Below are 22,065 nucleotides of genomic sequence, written 5' to 3' on the forward strand. Positions count from 1 at the left end.
CTTGTTGTAATTTTTATTCCTCTTAAGTCATACCTTAACAAGGCAATACAGTAAATGATATACGTGACCAACTGGAATACTGGAAATGCATTGCAGAGCTGATGTAAACAATCATAATTGCCGTGGATATGATTTAGGGGAATTTTGGCTATCAAACTTTTGCCACAATTAATTTTTTTGAGCTTGTATTGTTAGTGAGGATTTTAATATTGCACTGTATTGATGGGTAATTCCAAGTAAATATTGGAATTGATACCATTCTATTAATACATAGCTCAGCTCTGTACAACGCTTTATTTCTTCTGTGGTTGTTTTTAATGGTTTGGTAGATGTGAAGTCAATCAGCCAACCTGCTTCCATTAACAAAACCTACAGTGGTTTTGCTGTTTTTGAGTGCTTTTCACCATTAAAGTTGCTTCTGGGAGGTGACTTTTATTTATTTATTTTTAATATTCACTGACCAGGATGAATTATTAATTATGGAAAGTTTTTCTATTCACTTCAAGTCTCAGTTCTCAACCAAAAAAATAAATAAAAAATTTAAGGGATACTTGACTCATTGAGCCCCTTTCAGTAGTAAAAAGTAAATATTTTGTCCAGAATTAATTTGATAACTTCATTATTTTTCATGTACAATTAATACTTTTAAAAACACATTTTTTTTCCCACTTGCTGTCGACTGAAGATGACATCACCTGTTCTGAGGAAATAGGTAACGACCAATCACGGCTCACCTGTTTTCTGGGTTTGGTCAGCAATCTGAACCATGATTGGTTATTACTGGTTTCCTGAACACGGGTTATGTCATCTTCAGCTGACAGTAAGTGGCCAAATTAGTTTTTGAAGGTATTAATTGTTCATGAAAAATTAAGTTATCACATTAAAGGTGTATTCAAGGATCTGTTGTCTCTCCATCTTCCGGGTGGATCATCAACAATTGGTTCTCGCATGCGCGCCACCCCCGTAGACGAGCAGGATTGCTGGCAGGATGTCTGCCATGAGCATTTTTTAAAAAGTGACAAACTGATGTTTGGCTTCTACTTTTTGAGAAGATCCTTTAATACAACTTCAATTATAGACAAAATACATTCTTACTGAAAATGGCGCAATGAGAGTAATGTGGCAATCAAGGCAGCGAGCACTCCATGGGGTCTTCCGTGTCAGGCAGGAGGTGGCAGTTGAATGGCCAGCTGAAGGAGAAAAGGTCCAATGCTTGGCTGCACTGCTGCTCAGCCGAGGAGCAGACAGAGCGGCAAGGCTGCAGGACGCCTCCATGAGGGCTGCACTGCGGCAGGAACATCCCACAAAAGAGTTTCCGCAAGGGCTCAAAGCAGGCCAGCTCCATCAGAACCTTCGACAAGACCACAGAGGAAAGAGAACTGTACGGGAACCTGTGATTCCAATGAGAAGGCGGTGGTAACCAATATACCCTGTACTGTCGCAAAAGTGTGGCAGCTTCTCTCTGATCGGTGATGGAGAGCCATATGTTGGGGAATGAGGTGAGGTTGTAGCTGAGACCCAAACACATCTCCACCTCGATTGACTCACATGGGGAAGCTGGTGGCATCAACAAAATAATACAAAAAAAATCAAAGCCCTCAATTTTGGTGACAGAAAATAGCTCCACTTATTTCTTTTCAATAGCCGTCGAAAATTAACAACAAAAGCTCTGGGTAATTGTCACACCCTCTGAGGTGACAGACAGCAATTTACTCACTGAATGGAGGATAAGTGGAGTTGCCACAATCCCGTTCATCTGCTCCATCAGGGCAGTCGTTCCAGCCATCACACAACCACTGTGGGTGAAGACACTCGCCAGTACTGCATGCAAACTGCCTCGGACCGCATGTCCCTTTAACAAGAAAAAGGCAAGAAATGTATTCGGTAAATTAATGGATCAAAAACCTATACTCCTTTGAGCAGTTGAATATGTTCAGTGAAGTTTAGAGAAGATCAAAAGTTCACCTATAAAGGTTATACTGCAGTTTATTTTACAAAGTTATTTCACCTGAAAGTTCTATTTTTATTTATTTATTTATTTATTTATTTATTTATTTATTTATTTATTTTTACAATAGTAAAAGATAGTGCTTATTTATGTGCTGGTGGCGTTATCGTGTCCCGTGTCTGCTTTTTTACTTCCTGCTACGTCAACCCCATTAAAAACATATCTGTATGTGCAATATGTATTATCTTGGGAGGACAAACTCACTATCCAGCAGGGACACGGACTGATACGTTGCGTTAAAGCCGCTGTCAGCAACTCCCTCGTCAGCCACAAACAGTACAGTCATGTGCTGGCCGGACGAGGTCAGGTCCGGTGGGAGGGCGCTGCCACAAAACCTGACAGAAAACACACAATTCATCATAGCAAATGTTACAGGTCACAAAGCTATTTAAGTGGAGCATGCACGTAGGTGCGCTATGTGGACCAAAGTAGGGACACTTTTCATCAGATTCAATGATTTTTCCCGTTTGCAAATTTAAGCCATGTTGAATGATTGTTTGAGTGTTGACTTCAAAATGATGCTTTTGAAATATATGGCCTGCGGGCTCCCTCTAGTGGTACATGAACGAACCACTGACTTAATTGTTCAAACTGCATAAGAGACATTTGCCTCATGCTCCATAAGTAAGTAATAATAAAGTCAGGCTGGCAAAACAAATAGATGACGAAAAAGTGCGATGTTGCACTTTTCTCAATTAAAAAAAAAGAGCAGCTGAAGTTTCATTTCGATAACATTAAGGGGCATATTCACTAAGAAAGCGCTGCGTCCGGTAACAGCGGGAAATATTGCACCACAACTGCACTCGCAATCTGCGCCCAGTTACCCACCTATTCACTATTACTAATGATATTAATCTAATCATTCGGGGTGTGCCAAAAAAATCGATTCATAAAAGAAGCAAGATTCTCATTTATTAAGATTTAGAATCAATGTTTAATATCCAAAAATCGATTTTATTTAAATTAGAAATGAAGAAGAAGGGGGAAAAGGCAGTTCTAGCCCACATGCTGTTTTTGTGGAAAAAGGCACTTACAATACAAAATTAATAAATGTTTAAACAACAACAACAACAACAAAAAAGACACTTTAATGTCTCTATTTGTCATTTTGTCTTGCAAAATAGACTGGAGTAGATCATGACAATTTTTTGCATGTCTATAAATTGAAGCATAAATCATTTGTCAATCGAATAATTTTGAATCGAAAATCGTTCGAACCGAGAATCGAAAATCGATTCTGAATCGAATCGTAGACCCAAATATCGTAATTGAATCAAATCGTGAGACAGTCAAAGATTCCCAGCCATACTAATCATATACCGGTGCAAACACGCCCACAAAACTGACAGCTTGGAGCAAATTTGCACCTGATTTACCACACATGGCAATGGATTTGCGTCAAGAACATGGTTGCTATAGTAACAGTTGCGAGAAAGATGACATTATCAGAAAGCGAGGCTGGACCGAGAGTAAGCGTTTAGAGCGCCATTAAGCTGTACAGAGCAGAGAGGACGACAACGGCGTCATTCATTCATAAAGACAAGTACAAATTATTGGTGCGATTGTTTTTAAAAAATATATTTTTAGAGGTTGGCGTGGGCGTATAGTATGCATCTGGCATGATCGGTTTACATTATGTGTCTTAAAACAGAAGAATTTCTTTCTCTCTCTCTCTCTCTCTCTCTCTCTCTCTCTCTCTCTCTCTCTCTCTCTCTCTGATCTGCCATAGATGTTGTGCTGCAAATGGCGCGCGCTGCTGTCATGATAGGTTGCAGCAGGTTAATACATGCTTTCCAAAAACGTTATTTGCGTCACGCTAACGCGATGTGGCTATTTGCGCTGGCGTTAGTGAATTAGACGCTGTATATCAATGAGTCTCATTTGCATTGGGGTGGGCATATTTTGCGTCAAATGTATGCAAATTACCTCAACACTGGCACACCGTGACGCAATCTGTTTGGCAGAGCACTTAAGTGACGGATTTCCCCATCTGCGCATTTAGTGAATTAGGTGCTCCCTAATTGCTCCATTTTTGTCGGTTAGCTTGGTGCAAAGGCGACGCAAACCTTTAGTGAATGGTCCCCTAAGTATGTTGTTTATACAAAAGGTTTTCCCCAACACTTTTGTTCAAATATATTAAAAATCACAATCTGTCTAAGTTTTACCTTCCCAGAACTCTTCCAACTCCAGTGTTGCTGCTGTCATGCACCTCTACATAGTCAAACTCACACACATCCTGAATCTCCAGACTGAAGTTCTGGAAGTGCAGCGTGATGACGTGATCCTCCTCAACAGATATGTGCCATACACAAACCTAACAAGGGAATGCAGGGTGGTTAAAATGGTCTCGAAATGGTTTGTTTAGATTGTTGTGAATGTACCTGCTGGTGAGGGTAAGGCCTGGGGTGGTTTGGACTTGCCAGGGAGCCAAGTGGCCCAACTTTTTGCCCACCACAGTCTGTGGATGGACAGCAATGGTTAGTTAGAGAATAAATATCACCATTCTAAGGGTTACAGTTTGGAGGATTTCATTACCTCATTTGCGAGAAACAGATTATAGGATTCTGGCACTCTGCTATGTAAATTCTATCTTCCCACGATATCTAATAAATGAATCGCTTATTTCCCAATCTTTTACCACTGTTTGTATGACTGCAGTTGGCCTCATCTTTTTGGTCATGGCAGTTTGGATGGCCATCACACACAGACACAGGCAGCAGACAGCGGCTACTGTCGCACATGAACTCGTCTCTGGAACAACTTTCTGAGAAACAAGCAAACAGGCGTACATTGTGCAGACAAACTGGAGCATATGCATCAAGCATTTAGGCAGCTAACAAACTCAAGAAAGAGTTTTCCTTTAGTTTGTCGTCCATGTACACAACAAATCACTGACTGTGTCCAGGCAGCAATGTCCTGTACTGCGCTGTGAAGCCATTGCCTGCAATGCTGCCATCAGAGTGGAAGGTCACCCATACTGTGCTGCTATTTGTGTTGACTGTTGGTGGAGCCACGGCACCACAGAACCTACAAGAAAGAAACAAATGTGTTTGTGTTATCTTTTCTCATCTAAAAGCTGATAGCAACCAGCCAGGTTTCTCGTTCTGGCTCCATCTGTTGGTCATTGTTATTTTTGTTCCTTGGACCAGGTATGAGCCCCTCTGGTGCCAGGGTATGATTTTTTTTTTTAACAGTTTAGTCATTTGTTCGCACAGTTTACAAATCCGTTTGCAGCGTTTACAGATCTGTTCGCACAGTTTACTAATCTGTTCGCACAGTTTAGTCATCTGTTCGCACAGTTTACTAATCTGTTCGCAGTTTATCAATCTGTTCGCACAGTTTACTAATCTGTTTGCACAGTTTACTAATCTGTTCGCACAGTTTACTAATCTGTTCGCACAGTTTACTAATCTGTTCGCACAGTTTATCAATCTGTTCGCACAGTTTACTGATCTGTTCGCACAGTTTACTAATCTGTTCGCACAGTTTACTAATCTGTTCGCACAGTTTACTAATCTGTTCGCACAGTTTATCAATCTGTTCGCACAGTTTACTGATCTGTTCGCACAGTTTACTAATCTGTTCGCACAGTTTACTAATCTGTTTGCAGCGTTTACAGATCTGTTTGCACAGTTTACTAATCTGTTCGCACAGTTTAGTAATGTGTTCGCACAGTTTAGTAATGTGTTCGCACAGTTTAGTCATCTGTTCGCAGTTTACTAATCTGTTCGCACAGTTTAGTAATCTGTTCGCAATTTACTAATCTGCGCGTACAGTTGAGCAATCTGCTCGCACAGTTAGTAATGCACCCCCAAAAATGGGCTAAATATGTGTCTGTATTCAAGTGTTTTTCTTTGTTTCTTATTGACATGCTAAACTTTGCGAACAGATTATTAAACTGTGGGAACAGATTAGTAAACTGTGGGTACAGATTAGCAAAAAAAATAAAAAAATTCATACCCTGGCACCTGCGATTGGCTGGCAACCAGTCCAGGGTGTACCCCGCCTACTGCCCAGAGCCAGCTGAGATAGGCGCCAGCACCCCCCGCGACCCTTGTGAGGAATAAGCGGTCAAGAAAATGGATGGATGGATACCCTGGCACCAGAGGGGCTCCATAAAACGCAGTTATCTTTATTGTACATTAAACGCGCGTTACAACACCTATTAAAGACCTCCGTGTGCTTTTACGTAATGATTGCTCAGAAGAGAGTCCTTTCATGAAAATGTTATTTGCCACAGTAGAAGCACTGTTGTCGCACTTTGTCACAATAAAGGTATCTCGACAGGTGGAATGTGTAGTGACTTTTATTTTGTAGGTACTGCGGGAAGCTGACGTGTCTTCCGTAAAGGAACATGTTAGAATTTAGTAATTCATGTCCCTAGCCTGGAACTGATTTGCGGTGACACGAAAATCAATGAAAACACCTATATAGCTTGGACATAATTTGAATTTCTTCTCATAATGATAATGATTTAAGAACAAATGATACAAAGCAAAAATACATAAATTAAAGTCGTGAAAATATTGACTTTGCCTGATAGGCGTTTTATTTTGAAGTAATTCAAGAATTAACTTACTTATTGAGCAAGTAATGAGTAACTATAACTAATTACTTTTATAAAGTAACGTTCCCAACACTGGTGTTGATCCACTAACCTTGTGACCACGGAGCTGTGCTCTACATGCTCCTGTACCTCCAGCCAGTCAAACAAACAGGGAGATGGACCCTCGATATTCAAAGAGGACACATGGATCTGAATTGAGTGAGGCGGTGTGGCTTGGATGACCCACACACACAAGGTGTTGGGGGGATAGGAGCCCGGGTGGTTTGGGGAGCTGAAAAACCCTACGGAATCAGTCAGAACTCCGCCACAACCTGAAAGGAAACATGAGCTGTCTGCGTAAGCAGAAAAGTAACAGCCTGAAACAATTACAGACATGTCAGCACTGCAGGCATGTGGTTGTGTCATACGTGTTGCTGTCGTGGGGATGCTCGGAGGGTGGGCTACTGGCATACTGTCCTGATGGCTTCTGTTTGATGGAAGTGAGGGTGACTCTCCACCTCCTGCACTCAACGGGTCTGAAGGGCTGGTAGACAACAACTGCTCTTCAACCTCCTGACCTTTGAGCTCTAAATCCAAAACAGAATGCAACACAGTACAAGATTTTTATGCTAAAATATCATCATTGTTATCCATGATTTTAAATTTGTGATTGGGTGCTTATATTATCACAGGAAGGAGCAGACACTCACGTGTGAGGATGAGTGCCAGTGTCAGGCCCAGAGCTACGACCAGGAGCAGGGCAGCAGCGAACAACACCACCTTCCTCCAGCCACAACCTGCACCCCGCAAAGGAAGAACACACACCACGAACAGACCCCACCCTCGGCCTGATTGTTCACACAAAAACATTCACTTTTTTAGGGAGTGTGGCTGGCAAGACATTTAGAAGAATGCACTTTTTACCATTCATAATTGAAGGAGTTGAAAAATAGGCACTCTCAAAAAGTTTGTATGCTGAATACTGTGTGGGTATTCGATGCATAGAATCAGTTTATTTATTTATTTACTTCTAAATTTACCAGCTGTTGGTGGTTTGATTGGCTCAGGGGTGGATGAGGTCATTCGAAGTCCCTCCACACGCTCCTCTCGCTCTCCCTCCAGCTCAAAGGCAGGATTGCAGAACACATTCTGGACAAACAACGACAGAAAATCTACAGTTGTACACAAGTGAACCTTTGTACTACATTACTAATGTGTAAATTACATTTCAGGAAGCTAACTTTGTCTTCCGGAACAAGACGTGAACCATTTGCGGTCAGAGATGAGTTATCACCAAGAAAGGGATAATTAATTCTACTGCAAATGTTAACCAAAACAAGATTATGTACAGAAACATTATGTCACTTATTACAAAGGTTGAAAAAAAATAAATAATATATATATATATATATATATATATATATATATATATATATATATATATATATATATATATATATATATATATATATATATAACCACCTCAACAGATAACATCTGACATTTCATAACAGTAATATAGTTTATCTTATCAAACTTGCCCATCATGCTTGACCTTTCTCACCTTGTAAACGTCTGAGGCGTCTGAGTCAATGACTACTTGACTGAGATCTGACATCTTCGGTCCGCTGCTCCTCTGTTAGCGAACCCAGAAACACTCCATGTGTCCATGGGAAAATGTTGAAGACTTAGTCTAAATGTGAAGCTCTAGTGACGTGAGTCATCGTGTGCATCAGAACAGTACAAGGTTTGCTATCCATCATCATGCTCCAGGTAGAAATGTTCAAAATCATTTAACTTTCACAATATCTGCATTTATTATGGTGCGTGATGTTGCGCGATAGCCTCCAAAATACTTTAAAAAACTCTTTCCCAGTGTTGAGCAAAGCCGAGTCAGCTGAGAGGACTTAGCCCTGAAGCAGGAGGGCACGGAAAGGTGGGGTTAAAGCCCAATAATCCCCGATTTTTTAAACTAATCCAGTATGTTTGATACTTTTATTCACATGGAGGATTGCTAGTTTCAATAATGAGCAGATGTGGATGGAACAATTTCCATCAAAACTAAATCGGGGTAAATGTAAATCTCCATATATCAAAGTTTAGCAGACAATCCTCGACGTCACTCAGCCTGTCGGGATTCCAGGAAAAAGAAAGAAGGTGACTGGAACAATTTACATGAAGATATAGATTGGAAAAATACATGACTTTTGCTGGAAAAAAAATATGCTTCAAAATAAAGTGAGAGAGCTCACAATATGGTGCTACCCCGTAAAGACTAAAAATGATAAATAGATTAACATTGACACTTTGTGTTCATTTTGTACTAATGCAGAAGAAATAATTCATTTGTTTTGGGATTTACTGAAACTCTTTTTTTGGACTGATTTAAATAATTGTATTAATTTAGGGGCCTATTCACTAAAGGTTTGCGTCGCCTTTGCACTGCGCTAACCGGCAAAAATTGAGCAATCTGGGGGCGCCTAATTCACTAAACACGCGCAGATGGGGAAATCCGTCACTAAGTGCCCTAACAATAATTTGTATATCTTTATATAAATTATATAAATTGCCTAATTACTCTTTTGCTATCCTACAATATGTTAATATTAATAAGCAGCTTATATAGATGTATACATAAGACTGAGTCTATATTGCTTGTATGCAGAAATTAGTTCTGGTCTCCTGGAATGTGTGTGGCGCTCGCTCCCAGGCAAAAAGAATAAAAATTTTAGACCATCTCTCAAAATTTAAGGCAGATATTTGTCTCCTACAAGAAACCCACTTACAAAAATCAGAAGAAAAATTATTTATAGATAAAAATTTTAGTCAAGTTTACTCTGCCTCCTATAATAGTAGACAAAGAGGTGTCTCTATACTTATACATAAGAATTTATTCTTTACTCTAAATAATATAGTAACAGATTTAGAGGGCCGATATATTATTATCCAGGTAACTATATTTAATAAAGTATATACAATTGGTAATTTATATGCCCCAAATAATGATGACCCTGATTTTTTCCATGAATTTTTCTCTCGGTTACTCGATTTAGCAACAAATTCTACTATTATTATTGGAGGTGATTTTAACACGGTCTTGAACCCGTTAATAGATCGTTCTAATAATACGATATATACAAGGCGATTACGATCCGCTAAAGTAATAGATGAATATATGGAGGATTTTGGCCTCAGCGATGGCTGGAGACTTCAAAACCCAACTAAGAAGGAATTTACTTTCTTCTCTGCTGTGCACCGATCATTCTCAAGAATTGATTTTTTCCTTACAAATAATTCTATTGTTGATAAAACTGCTATAAAAATACATTCTATAATTATAAGTGATCATGCACCAGTCTCCCTCACTCTACAAATTGACTCTACCTTTAAACCTCCCCCGATATGGCGTTTTAACATCTCATTACTGAAAGACGTAGAGTTTGATAAAATTATTAGAAGGGAATGGGCAGATTTTTTGGAAATAAATGACTCTCCAAATATATCTCCATCTCTTCTCTGGGAAGCAGGGAAAGCGGTAATTAGAGGGAAAATTATATCATATTCAACTTATAAAAAGAAACAGGATCAAAAATTAGAAAAATACCTGGAAGATAAAATTAAACAACTAACGGATGAATGTGTATTAAACCCAAATAATCAAATATGGATAGAACTACAGAATATAAAAATACAGTTAGATAACATGTTATCTAAAAAGACAGAGTTTATAATACAACAGTTGAGATATAATAATTTTGAACATAATAATAAATCAGGTAAATTCCTGGCAAATCAACTTCAACGGAATCGGGAAAAATCTCTTATAACGGCTATTAAAGATATAAATGGTGAATGCACACAATCACCAGAAGAAATTAACCATATTTTTTATAACTATTATCGAAATCTATACACAGAAATTAATAGACCTAACCCTGAATATATTGAGGAATTCCTAAACAGCTTAAATATACCTCAGTTATCTATTGAACATAAAGATATTCTCGATACCCCGCTTACTATAGATGAGTTGTATCGTGCTTTAGACAGTATGCCTAATGGCAGAGCACCTGGTCCAGACGGCTTTCCGGCTATATTTTTTAAACATTTCTGGTTAATGTTTGCTCCATTATTTCTAAGAGTAGTAACTGAAATTAAAAGTAAAGGTGATATACGTCAAGATATGAATATAGCAGCAATTAAACTTTTATTAAAGCCAGAAAAAGACCCTACCCTCCCGTCAAGTTACCGACCGATATCACTAATTAATACCGATATTAAAATTATCGCTAAGGCCTTGGCATCTCGATTAGAGACGGTAATCTCGACAATTATTCATAGTGATCAAACAGGTTTTATTAAAGGTCGTCATTCTACTAATAATATTAGGAGACTCTTTAACTTGATTAGTATGTCACAGCGGTATGATAAAAAGGCAGTTGTTATTTCGCTGGATGCAGAAAAAGCCTTCGATAAAGTTAACTGGTCCTTCCTCTTTGCTGTCTTAAATAAATTCGGCTTCGGGGAGTCATTCATTCAATGGGTCTCAATATTATATGATTCTCCTAAAGCTACAGTTACTACTAATGGGATTACATCACAGAGTTTTACTTTACAAAGGGGAACAAGACAAGGGTGCCCAATTTCTCCTTTATTATTTGCTATATTTATTGAGCCGCTTGCATTAGCTATACGTCAGGATAGACGGATCCAAGGAATCCACTCCGGGACAATAGAACATAAAATTAATCTATATGCCGATGATATATTACTCTATTTAGAAGAACCTGCTATCTCGCTAGGGGAAGCATTTAAATTAATAACTAAATTCTCTCACTTATCAGATTACTCTATTAACTGGACAAAATCAACATTATTACCTATTACAGAAAATTCATGGAATCCTACAAGTCAGGATCCACACTACTCCTTTCCTACAGGTAATTTAAAATACTTAGGTGTTAAAATTTCACCTAAGTTAACTGAATTAACTTCTTTAAATTTTTCACCATTATTGGATAGTATCCGTAGTGACCTGGAGCGCTGGAATAATCTTTCGATCTCTTTAATAGGACGGATAGCTACTATAAAAATGAAAGTTTTACCAAAGATTAATTATTTATTTTCAATGATTCCATTTAAACCTACGTCTAACTGGTTCCAATCGCTGGACTCTGCTATCATAAAATTCTATTGGAATAAAAAAAAAAGCCAAAATTAGTCTATCTACTCTTCAGGAAAGTAAATCTAAAGGAGGTTTAGAGACACCAAACTTTATGTACTATTATTTAGCTAATCAACTACAATATCTTGTGCTATGGACACAACCCAACAGAGATACTAACTGTTGGTTGGAATTGGAGCAGAAGGATTGTAATAATCTTAGACTGTCAGATTTACTCTTTATTACAAAATCAATAAGACGACATAATTGTTTTAAAAACCCAATGATAGCCGCCACCCTGACTGCCTGGTGGAAGGCATTAGAAATTACAAACTCCCAATTGGCGCCCTGTGGGCTTTCTCCCATTTGGCATAACCCCGACTTTCAACTTAATAATCAGTCGTTCCATTTAAGCCTATGGGAGCAGAAAGGAATTACACACCTTCATCATCTTTTCTCAGATAATAAGTTTATATCGTATACAAACTTGGTCCAGAAATATGAAATAAAAAAGGGAAATTTCTTACATTATCTGCAAGTTAAAAATATGGTTAAGAAACAAATCCCAACACTTCAGGATACGCTCCAACTGCCTGTCTTAGCTAAAGATATTATAAAGCTTTCTCCAACAACAATAAAGAAAATATCAAAAATATATAAGTTATTTTTATACACAAATAAAACGTATTTACCGACTTTAAAATGGGGAAAAAGACTTGTCTATAGTTCCGGAACCAGACTTTTGGACCCAAATCTGTGAAAATGTATTTAAAATGACCAAACAGACAAATTTGCAACTTATCCAATATAAGATACTTCATAGAACATATATTACACAATATATGATGAAAAAAATGGGACTCTCTGACTCCGACATTTGTCTCCAGTGCTCACAAAACACTGCCGATACTTATCTTCATGCTTTATGGTCATGTACTCCAGTGCTGCATTTCTGGACTAAAATCTTGGAAAAGCTCGCTGATATATTAAACTGTAGGCTTCCTTTATCTCCAAGATTGTGTTTACTAGGTGACTTAACAATAACTGAGCTACCATGTAAACAATCTCAATCTATATTTATAGCCCTTACTATTGCTAAAAAAATAATCCTTGTCAATTGGAAAAATAAACAATCTCTAAATATCGACCACTGGTTAAACTTACTAATAAATTATATCTCAATGGAAAAAATCTCTGCCTTAAATAAAAATCAAGTATCAAGATTTAAACAAATATGGTCTATGTACATAGAATATTTTAATCTCAATTTGGCAACTTAATCCTGCCAAGATTCTGCCTGTTAACGAGAGCCACCACATCGTTACAACTTCTGTTTTCGCTGCTTCTGTATTTGGTATTTTGTATCTGATTGTTTTTATTTTTATATAGTCAGGAACCTAGTTGCTGCTAGTGGGCTCGAGCATACCACACTATACGACACTATACTCAATAACTCCTTAAGATCTATTTCTAGTGGGCACTAAGCATCAACACTTGGTGTTACTGCATGCTAATTAGTCAATTTTCTTGACGCCGTCCCCTGTGGTCGGGCGGGGGTGGTTCTGCCCCCCCCCCCCCCGTTGTCTGCTCGGTGGCGGTTGCGTCTTGGCCGCTCCCTGGGCCCCCTGTGGGGTGCGGTGTTGGGGTGCTTCCCCTGGTGCCCGGGGCGGTGCCGTCCCGGCGCGGTCCGCTGCTCCGTGCCCGGCGGCGCGGTTCGGGGTGGGTGGGCCTCCGGTGTGCCCCGTGGTTCCCTCTCCCCTCCCCCTTCCTCCCCCCCGTCGCCTCTCCCTCCTCGCCTCCTCCCGCCCATCCTCCTCTGCCTCCCGGTCCCTTTTCCCTTGTCGCCCTCCCTCCCCCCCCCCCTTCCCTGTCTGCCCTGCGGCCCCTCCCCCTCCCTCTCCCTGGGCCTGGGCCTCCCTCCCCGGCCCGGGCGTCGGGCTCCGGGGGCCGGGCGAGGGTTTGGGGCCTGCCCCGCTCCGGTATAACTCCTGGCGCCCCGGGCGGGCTCCGGTGGCCGGTGGGCTGTCCGTTAGCCCTGCTGCGCTGGCTGTCCGCCCATTGTGGTGCCGGGTGGATGAGGTGGGGGGCGGGTGGGGGTGGGGGTGCTGGGGGGCGGGCGTGCCACCTACACCTGCCGGGTTGGGTGAGGCCCCGCTGGTCGCTCCTCTTACTCACTTCACTAGCTTGCACTATACACTTTGTAAATATACACATAGGGCACACAACACATTTCTTGGTGGGGTGGGGAAGGGTGGAAACACCGTCTTCACCCTTCAACTCCCCTCCAATTTTAATGCACCTCACGTCCAAGGGGAGGGGTGAGTTGGGGCGGGGAGCCATCAGAGGGGATGGACTGCAGTGCCTGGCAGCGCTGTGGTCCCCCCCATTTGTGTCCCTGCCCCTCCACTTTGTCCCTCCATTCCTTTTTTTAATGCACCACACATATACATATTCATTTTTTTGGGGGGGATACGGGTGTGTCGGAGTAGGGGAAAAATTTTTCTCGCGGGGGGCCGGGTTCGCGGGGGGGGGTGGCGGCCGTCGGGGGGGGGGGGGGGGGGGGGGGTTGGGTGCTGGGGGTCGGGGTGTGTTCGGGGGTTTGGGGGTCGGGGGTGGTGGGGCCTGGGTCGTGGTGGATGGTGGGTTTGGGTGGGGTGCGGGGGGGGTCGTGGGGGGATGGGGGCTGGGGACCGGTGGGGCGCTGTGGGGGCCCGCTGGGCCTCGTTCTGCGGCCTTGGGCTCGGGGGTGTGGGCCGGGGCTGGGGCGGGGGTGTTCCGGGTGTCTGGGTCGGCTCGCCGACCGGTGTCCGCTCGGGTGGCTTGGGGGTGGCCTTGGTGCTGCCGCGGCCTGGGGATTCCGGGCGGGGGGGGGGGGGGGGGGGGGCTCGCTTTGCTGGACCGCGGTTGACGGCTTCTTTCTTTGGTGGTGGTCCTTATGCATGCCAGATCCGTCGCACCAGCATCTACTGAAACTCAACAGAAGTACCCTCTCCCTCCCACAGCCCCTTGAATCAGTTGGTGCTGGTGTCTGTGGTTCTCACTTTGCTTTATCTATCCTTCCCTCCTTCCTCTCTTTAGTTTTTCCTCTGGTCACTTGAGATCTTAATTTATTAGAAGTATGAGGTTTCTGGGGTTGGCATAAGACTCTGGTTTTGTAACCACGCAGGAGGGGTCTTGTTGGTGCTGGACTTCACTTTGATGGATTGGATGTACTGGCTTCTATGGATCTCACTCTGCCTTATCGATCCTTCCCTCCTTCCTCTCTTTAGTTTTTCCTCTGGGCTCTTGAGATCTCGCTAAATTTGCTGGAATTTAGAGGCTTCCGGGGTTGGCGTAAGACTTTGATTTTGTAATCATGGGGAAGGCAGGAAGTGTTTGGTCGGTGCTGGATTTCACTTTGATTTACCTTTCTTTTCTCTTTATTTCTTTTTTTTTTTCTGACCTTTTCTCTGGTCTCCTGACCATTTAAATCTCACGACTCTGGCAAGATTCTGAAGTACCTGGTTAAGGCGAAGGGTAATGGGATATTTATAAGGTTTTAGGTGAATGAATGAGTATAAATTTATACGTATTTGCACGCACGCACACGCACGCACGCGCACGCACGCAAACGCACACACGCAAACGCACGCACGCACGCACACATACACACAAAAAAAAAAAAAAAAAAAAAAGAGCAATGATGACAAGACGTTGAATCGGTAAGACTACCGAATGAACCATTCTGAGCTCTTTAAAAAAAAAAAAAAATGTATTAATTTAGGGGCCTATTCACTAAAGGTTTGCGTCGCCTTTGCACTGCGCTAACCGGCAAAAATTGAGCAATCTGGGGGCGCCTAATTCACTAAACACGCGCAGATGGGGAAATCCGTCACTAAGTGCCCTAACAATAATTTGTACTTTATGAATGAATGACGCCGTTGTCGTCCTCTCGGCTCTGTACAGCTTAATGGCGCTATAAACGCTTACTCTCGGTCCAACCTCGCTTTCTGACATTTTCTATGTTGGTTTAGGACACATAATGTAACCCTGGCTGATCGGCAATGACGGGGAGGCATTTTATGATCATTTTTACGTGCCAGATGCATACTGTACGCCCACGCCAACCTCTGAATATATATATTTTTAAAAAACAATCGCACCAATAATTTGTACTTGATGAATGAATGACGTCGTCGTTCTTTCTGCTCTGTACAGCTTAATGGCGCTATAAACGCTTACTCTCGGTCCAGCCTCGCTTTCTGATGTCATCTTTCTCGCAACTGTTACTATAACAACCATGTTCTTGCCGCAAATCCATTGCCATGTGTGGTAAATCAGGTGCAAATTTGCTCCAAGCTGTCAGTTTTGTGGGCGTGTTTGCGCCGGTATATGATTAGAGCAGTGCTTCTCAATTATTTTCTGTCATGCCCCCCCTAGTAAGAAGAAAACATCTCGCGTCCCCCCCACCCCAACGCGACTATAAATAGTATCATTTGTCTATAAAATTGTTATAAGCACACCTCTGCATCACACTGTATCCGTATTAACATAGAAGAGAATAAAAAAAGAAAGAAATATGGACCAACTTACACCAAAGAATAGCTTTATTAACTGTAACAGAAAAGATTTAAAGTGCATCTGAAATTCCATCCATCCATCTTCTTGACCACTTATTCCTCACAAGGGTCGTGGGGGCATCTGAAATTCAAAAATATAATTAATCCTTAATTAAACTATAAACATTTTTTGACTGACCATGTCAAACCATATGATACGGAAAAATAAAATTACATAAAATCAATAATGCATTCAAACTGATCACCAACATTAACTGAGGAGCACAATAATTAAAAAAAACAACAAAACTTTAACCTGCAAAACAAAAATATAAAATAATTTGCGCAGATTTATTTTTTTTTTTTTCTGTGTGCAAAGCGCGCATGCTCAGTGCAAACAAAATCCCTACACCACCGAGCGAATGCTCCCTGCGCACACTCTGCCAATAATGAGAGCGCCACTAACCCCTGATTTAGTGGAGGTGCAATTGCACTTTATTCTAGCACAGTAAAAATAAATAAATAAATAAATAAATAAATAAATAAATAAAAAAAAACAAAAAAAAACATGTTCCCCGAGGTCAAACCGCCCCACGATTTGAGAAGCACTGGATTAGAGAAATATCCTTAGTGAATAACTGGGCCCAGACTGCGGGTGCAGTTGTGGTGCAATATTTTGCGCTATTACCGGACGCAGCGCATATACCCCAAAGCAGGGAAACGAACCCCCCCAGTTTTTTATGTGCTCCCAATAGTCTTAACACAGCATTCCGATTAATATTGCATTTGTAGAGTATGAGTTAAGCAGCAAAATCCACCTGTTTTTAATCAATTTTAGTGGCAGCCATTTTCCCATTTGCTGTCAATGGAAAATATGCATCACAGTAAGAAAAAGCGAGGTTGGACAAAGAGAGGTGAAGAAGCGTTTTCCTCATAACGTTATTAAACTGTTTTGAGCAGAGGACAACAACGGCGTCGTTCAGTCATAACGTACGAATTACTGGTGCGATCATTTAAAAAATATATAGTTTCAGAGGTTGACGTGGGCATACAGTATGCATCTGGCACGTAAAAATGATCGTAAAATGCCCCTCCCCCACCGCGATCAGCCCGGGTTACATCATGAGTTGCAAAACCAGCAAATAGAAAAATGTCCCCCAACTCTCTCTCCTCTCTGCGTGATCAGCCTGAGGGGGAGGGCACCATCTCCACTGCTGATCTCTGGATCGAGGAGGCGGCAAGTTTACACCAGCCTTCCATAAACGTTATTTGTCACTGGAACTCGGTGTGGCTGTTAGCGCTGGCTTTCTTGAATTAGACGCTGCATATCAATGAGTCTCATTTGCATTGGGGTGGGCATATTATGCGCCAAATGGATGCAAATTACTAATTTACATACGCGCAAATAACACCGGCGACCGGGGCACAATCTGGCTGGCAAACACTAAGTGACGGATTTCCCCATCTGCTTTGTGAATTAGGCGCTCCCGGATTGCTCAATTTTTTACCAGTTAGCGACGTGCAAAAGCTATGCAAACCTTTAGTGAATCTACCCCTGGATGTGTTATGCAAATTTGCCGTAGGGAAATTGAGTGCATCAAAAACGGAGTGTCTGTGTGCGCACTAGGCACTCCGACTTGAGACATGTACCGTGGATACTTTAACATTTTTATGTTGTGATCTTTTTTTCCCCCCAAGTTTGTGGTTTAGCGTCACTATGTCTGGGCTTTTCTATACACCGGTTGCGTGTGCGGTGCGTCTTGACTGCGTGCTCCGGACGCGTCAATTTTTTGGCCAATCCACACCGGCTCCGCACAGCCGCGGTCCGGCAGCTCCGTCGCCGACCACTTCCCGCCGTGTCTCGCGTGACCGCGTGCGATCATGTGGCATTAAAAACCACGACAAACACACAGAAAGTCTGTGCTCAACAGAGAAGCAGCAAGAGAGGTGGACTTTTATTATTTTGTGGCTTTCTACCTCCAATATAAACCTCTCCTCGTCCATGTTCGCTGGTGTCTAAACCGTGAATGAGCACCTCGCACGTTAACTCCAGGCCCGTCTACGCCCACATCACGTTTTGCTTGTTTTATCTTGAAAGGTAACCGGAAATTTATTTTGAAACTGCGTCGGTCTTCCTCTCCCGCTCGATGTGTTTTGTGCGAGCCATTTGCCGGAGGCCTACCGCTGTGGCGTCCGGCAAAAATAGAAAATAAACCCGGGGTAAATCCCGGGTTAAGGTGGTGGTTTTTAGGCTGGCTAACTATGTTAGCCCAGCCCAAATAAGCTAGCTCAGCAGTGTTGCAAATGCAATTGGCAAAATGGCCACCCAACTGAGATGGATAAAAACTATTTTTGCTGCTTAACTCATCTTCAACAAACACAATGTTAATCAGAATGTCATGTTTAGACTAATGGGGACATATTGTAAAGAAATTCTTGGGTTGACTTCACCTTTAAGACAATGTTAACACGGAGATTGAGGTGACTGGTAAATTTAAGGGAGCCCTAACTGCTAATAACTACAACTTTTTTTTTTTTTTTTACTGTGTGCAAGAATCTTAGTAGAGTTGAACAATTTTGTAACGCAATCTAACTGCAATTAGGCTACTCCCCTCAGTATTATGAATGTGATTTAATGAGCAATTTATCCCCCCCCCCCCAACGACCTCTTCCCTTTATTCTCCAGCAATAAATTCGTCTGTATTATAATAAACAATATTAGGTTTATTTTTCCATAAATGTTATAGTTTTCTAGCTTAGGCTTCAGCTAAAATAAAGGCAAATGAATCAAGAATTAAAATGACAGTTTATTTATCTACTTCCATTACAGTCGTTAACACTTTGACTTGCAGTCTTTTAAGCGTTCACTTCACCTTCACAAGACTATCAAACAAATGTAGCGCAAACTTAAATCAGGAAGTCAGAAATCAGATTACATCAACAATACAAACAAATCTGTGGCTTTATCACTTCAACTTTTCATCTTTCATGTAACAATATGTAAACATGTAAACACCTAATCACTGAACTTATTTAGACACTATATAAATAAATAAAATATATATTATAAATAAAACAACGCCCACCGACGAAGTGGTTTGTTTTTCCACAAATTGCAGCCTTTCTTAGTTGAAAATTGCATTCTACAATATTGTGATGTCGATTAAAATTCAATTCATTGTTCAGCCCTAAGATTTTGAAGAAGGCATGGGAAAGCTTGAAAGAGTCCACAGATGTGACGCTGGATAATCCTGTTTTTTTTTTTTTTTTTTGTTTTACACATTTTTCTGTCCGGGAGGCACATCAGGCTGCTCAGTTTGATTCGTATGGCACAAAAAAAAGAAAAAAGAAAAGAAAAAAAAAACTGCCGTAGGCTATTAATAATGTTGGTGGACGTGTAGGATGCATTTTGGACGCTTCTCTGGTGAAGTGTTCTGGGTATTACCCACTGGGAGGAGACCCCGTGCAAAACCCAGGACAGGCAGGAGATGTCTCAGCTAGCCTGGGAACACCTCAGGACCCTCCCAGAGACTAGAGCAGGATGTATGGAAAGTGAGAGAATTGCAAACTTCCCTTTCAAGTCACTTAAGATTGGAAAATCAGCCTAAATTATAAAATGTTCTCAATTCAATAGAACATGCATCTACGTTCTTTTTGTCGAAATAGTTTCGTCCATTGAAGCTTTACGTTTCCGCAGGTTACGCTGGGGTTCAGCTGAGCGCAACGCACTTTCACCTCCTCCTGCGCTGTTTCGTCCTTCTTCATTTCCTGGCACCTCAGTGGAAGGGCCACTGGAACAGAATGACCCTTGAGTCCCGACTGCCCGTACCCCATCTTCTATCACTTTTGTCAGAACAGAGATGGCCGACGTCAGGTCAGATACGGCGCTGACCAGCTGCCTTGTATGCGCAACGATGGCCTGAGTGTCCCGTCTGGATGCGCGCATAACAGAGGACACAGCTCTCACCTCATGGACAATGGACTGTAAACCATTTTGAAGCGCTGCGGACTGATTTTTCTGTTGCTGTAGCAACTCCTTGTCTATGTCCTCATAAGGTGGCTGCTTCTGGGGCTCTTCTGCGTTGCCTGTTGATGACTTTGGCTGACTTGAGTCCGGCGCTGATTCTGTAACTTCTAATGCAATCTCTAAAAAAAGCAGAAGAGCTTGTTTAAGGAATTATAACGATAACAGCAAATGTTGGCTTACCAAGTTGTGATTGAACAAATTTAACATTTGTGTGCACAAAGTTTTTGAATGAGTCATTCAGCTTTTTAACAATAAAAATGTATGCAGCAGAGAATAATTCTATGTGTAGCCAATGCCTACAAGTTGGGCAAACAGCAAAGTCAGCATCCTGTTGTTGTTCGACTTTCGGCTTAGTCCCTGTCAGTTCAGGGGCCGCCACCTGTGATGCTGTGAAATCATACCCGAATAAATTAAATGTAACTAGTAACAGAAACAAAATGGATATTTTGCAGACCGGCAACTCGCCACTTAGCGGTATTTTGCTGTGAATGGCGCGAGAAATACCAGCATAAATTCTGCAGCAATACTAATTCTACTTTATACAGTTTTTGTTTGTTTGGTACAATTTCTTGACACCTGCCTATTGACAATTCCAGACATTCAGGCATTTCTGAAATTTCCGCAATGAGATGCAATGAGAACGCTTCATTTACACGGTGAAAACAAACAGCGTATTTTATTGCCTTTGACTAGTATACAAACCAGGCAGATTGTTATAGTAGTAGAGCGACATTTCAACATTTTGAAATCAAAATAATCATCACAAATCAAACTACAAGGATCTAAAGTCCAATGCTTTTCAATCGACAATAGAGAGGGTAATTTCACAGAGTAAGACCACCATTTGGATTCGTGACGTAAACTCGGAATTCAAGTCAATGTGCTTTGTTAGGGTTAGGCTGATAATAAATGCCAATAGCAGCCGGTCTTCGGTGGCAAAACAAAAAGAAAAATTGTTGGAAAAAAATACAGAAGAGGGAGAAACAAGACAGGAACCATGCACAGTGTATACATCTCAGTCTGGTGATTGACCAATCAACCAACCAGTTTTAACCAGCAATAAAAAGGAGATTTGCCGGTCACGGCAAAATAGCCACTGCCTATAAGAAATGTGTGTTAAACATGGGCTTACCTTTGCGTTCAGTTTTAGTTTCAAGGATGTCAAATTCGTCGATTCCAATGATGTTCTCATCGCAGAAGGTCATCTGCAACTGCTCCAAAATTGCAGACAGAGGTATGTCTTGCGCCGGTCCAACTGTTTTATTGGCAGCCGACTTGTTCTGAGCCATTTTTTCTTTTGTTCTTCTTCGGATATCTTGCCATCTTTTCTTCACCTCGTCTAGTGTTCTTCTTGTTTTACTTACAGCGTTGACTTTCTTACAGATGTTGTCCCATATTGCGTTTCTTCTGTTGATATTCAGATGTCGATGCTGTAACTCATCGATGTGTTTGTTTGCTTCTTCCACTAACACCGCCAACTCCATCACACCAAACTTCATTTTGCGCTTGCGGGTCTCTCCCAAATTCTCCATGCTGAAAGTGAAAACTATCAGAGACACCGATGGCGAACAAACGAACAAAGCGGTAATGAACTAACATAACATCGGTGTCACCAACTTGGACTGCGACCAGACTCCAGGTTCTTCTTCGCGTGTTACTTCTTCTACGTTTTTATTACTCGATACTGTTTCTACATAGCGCCCCATGTGGCCACACTGAGACACCACATACGCTTTCTACCACTTCAGGTTGAATAGTGCCCACTATTTCATATTTTCGATC

At 41.5% G+C, this 22,065-nt stretch overlaps 2 protein-coding genes across 5 annotated transcripts; both read right to left on the reverse strand.

Annotated features, from left to right (window-relative positions):
- Window positions 1-5: 5 nt before the first annotated feature.
- On the reverse strand, window positions 6-8,437 carry mfrp (membrane frizzled-related protein). 3 transcript variants are annotated; one of them, XM_077541141.1, is made up of 13 exons: window positions 8,119-8,436; window positions 7,595-7,703; window positions 7,265-7,402; window positions 6,983-7,141; window positions 6,667-6,886; window positions 4,905-5,035; window positions 4,647-4,772; window positions 4,390-4,466; window positions 4,174-4,322; window positions 2,213-2,343; window positions 1,718-1,852; window positions 1,430-1,557; window positions 8-1,351 (listed from the first exon to the last, which is right to left on the reverse strand). In XM_077541141.1, the coding sequence occupies exons 1-13, from the start codon at window positions 8,170-8,172 to the stop codon at window positions 1,127-1,129; spliced, it is 1,782 nt and encodes a 593-aa protein (XP_077397267.1). In that variant the 5' UTR covers window positions 8,173-8,436; the 3' UTR covers window positions 8-1,126. The 3 variants fall into 3 exon arrangements, with proteins under 3 accessions (XP_077397266.1, XP_077397265.1, XP_077397267.1); XM_077541140.1 differs by having other exon boundaries at window positions 6-1,557; window positions 7,265-7,351; window positions 8,119-8,437; XM_077541139.1 differs by having other exon boundaries at window positions 7-1,557.
- Window positions 8,438-19,043: 10,606 nt separating this feature from the next.
- On the reverse strand, window positions 19,044-22,064 carry LOC144033040 (uncharacterized). Of its 2 annotated transcripts, XM_077540745.1 has the most exons (3): window positions 21,881-22,064; window positions 21,416-21,816; window positions 19,044-20,402 (listed from the first exon to the last, which is right to left on the reverse strand). In XM_077540745.1, the coding sequence occupies exons 2-3, from the start codon at window positions 21,813-21,815 to the stop codon at window positions 19,900-19,902; spliced, it is 903 nt and encodes a 300-aa protein (XP_077396871.1). In that variant the 5' UTR covers window position 21,816; window positions 21,881-22,064; the 3' UTR covers window positions 19,044-19,899. The 2 variants fall into 2 exon arrangements, with proteins under 2 accessions (XP_077396871.1, XP_077396870.1); XM_077540744.1 differs by having other exon boundaries at window positions 21,416-22,064.
- Between the last annotated feature and the right edge of the window lies 1 nt (window position 22,065).

Source organism: Festucalex cinctus, chromosome 13 (genome assembly GCF_051991245.1).
Source record: "Festucalex cinctus isolate MCC-2025b chromosome 13, RoL_Fcin_1.0, whole genome shotgun sequence".
Lineage (NCBI taxonomy): Eukaryota > Metazoa > Chordata > Actinopteri > Syngnathiformes > Syngnathidae > Festucalex > Festucalex cinctus.

Bases quoted from the DNA above. Each gene is read 5' to 3' on its own strand.
- mfrp (XM_077541139.1), bottom strand. From the start codon at position 8,172: ATGTCAGATCTCAGTCAAGTAGTCATTGACTCAGACGCCTCAGACGTT. The intron at 2,344-4,173 runs GTAAAACTTAGA...GTTTTCTGTCAG, and splicing joins GTTGGAAGAGTTCTGGGAAG to GTTTTGTGGCAGCGCCCTCC. The intron at 1,853-2,212 runs GTGAGTTTGTCC...TTCTTGTTAAAG, and splicing joins GTCCGTGTCCCTGCTGGATA to GGACATGCGGTCCGAGGCAG.
- LOC144033040 (XM_077540745.1), bottom strand. From the start codon at position 21,815: ATGGAGAATTTGGGAGAGACCCGCAAGCGCAAAATGAAGTTTGGTGTG. The intron at 20,403-21,415 runs GTAAGCCCATGT...TGCTTTTTTTAG, and splicing joins AACTAAAACTGAACGCAAAG to AGATTGCATTAGAAGTTACA.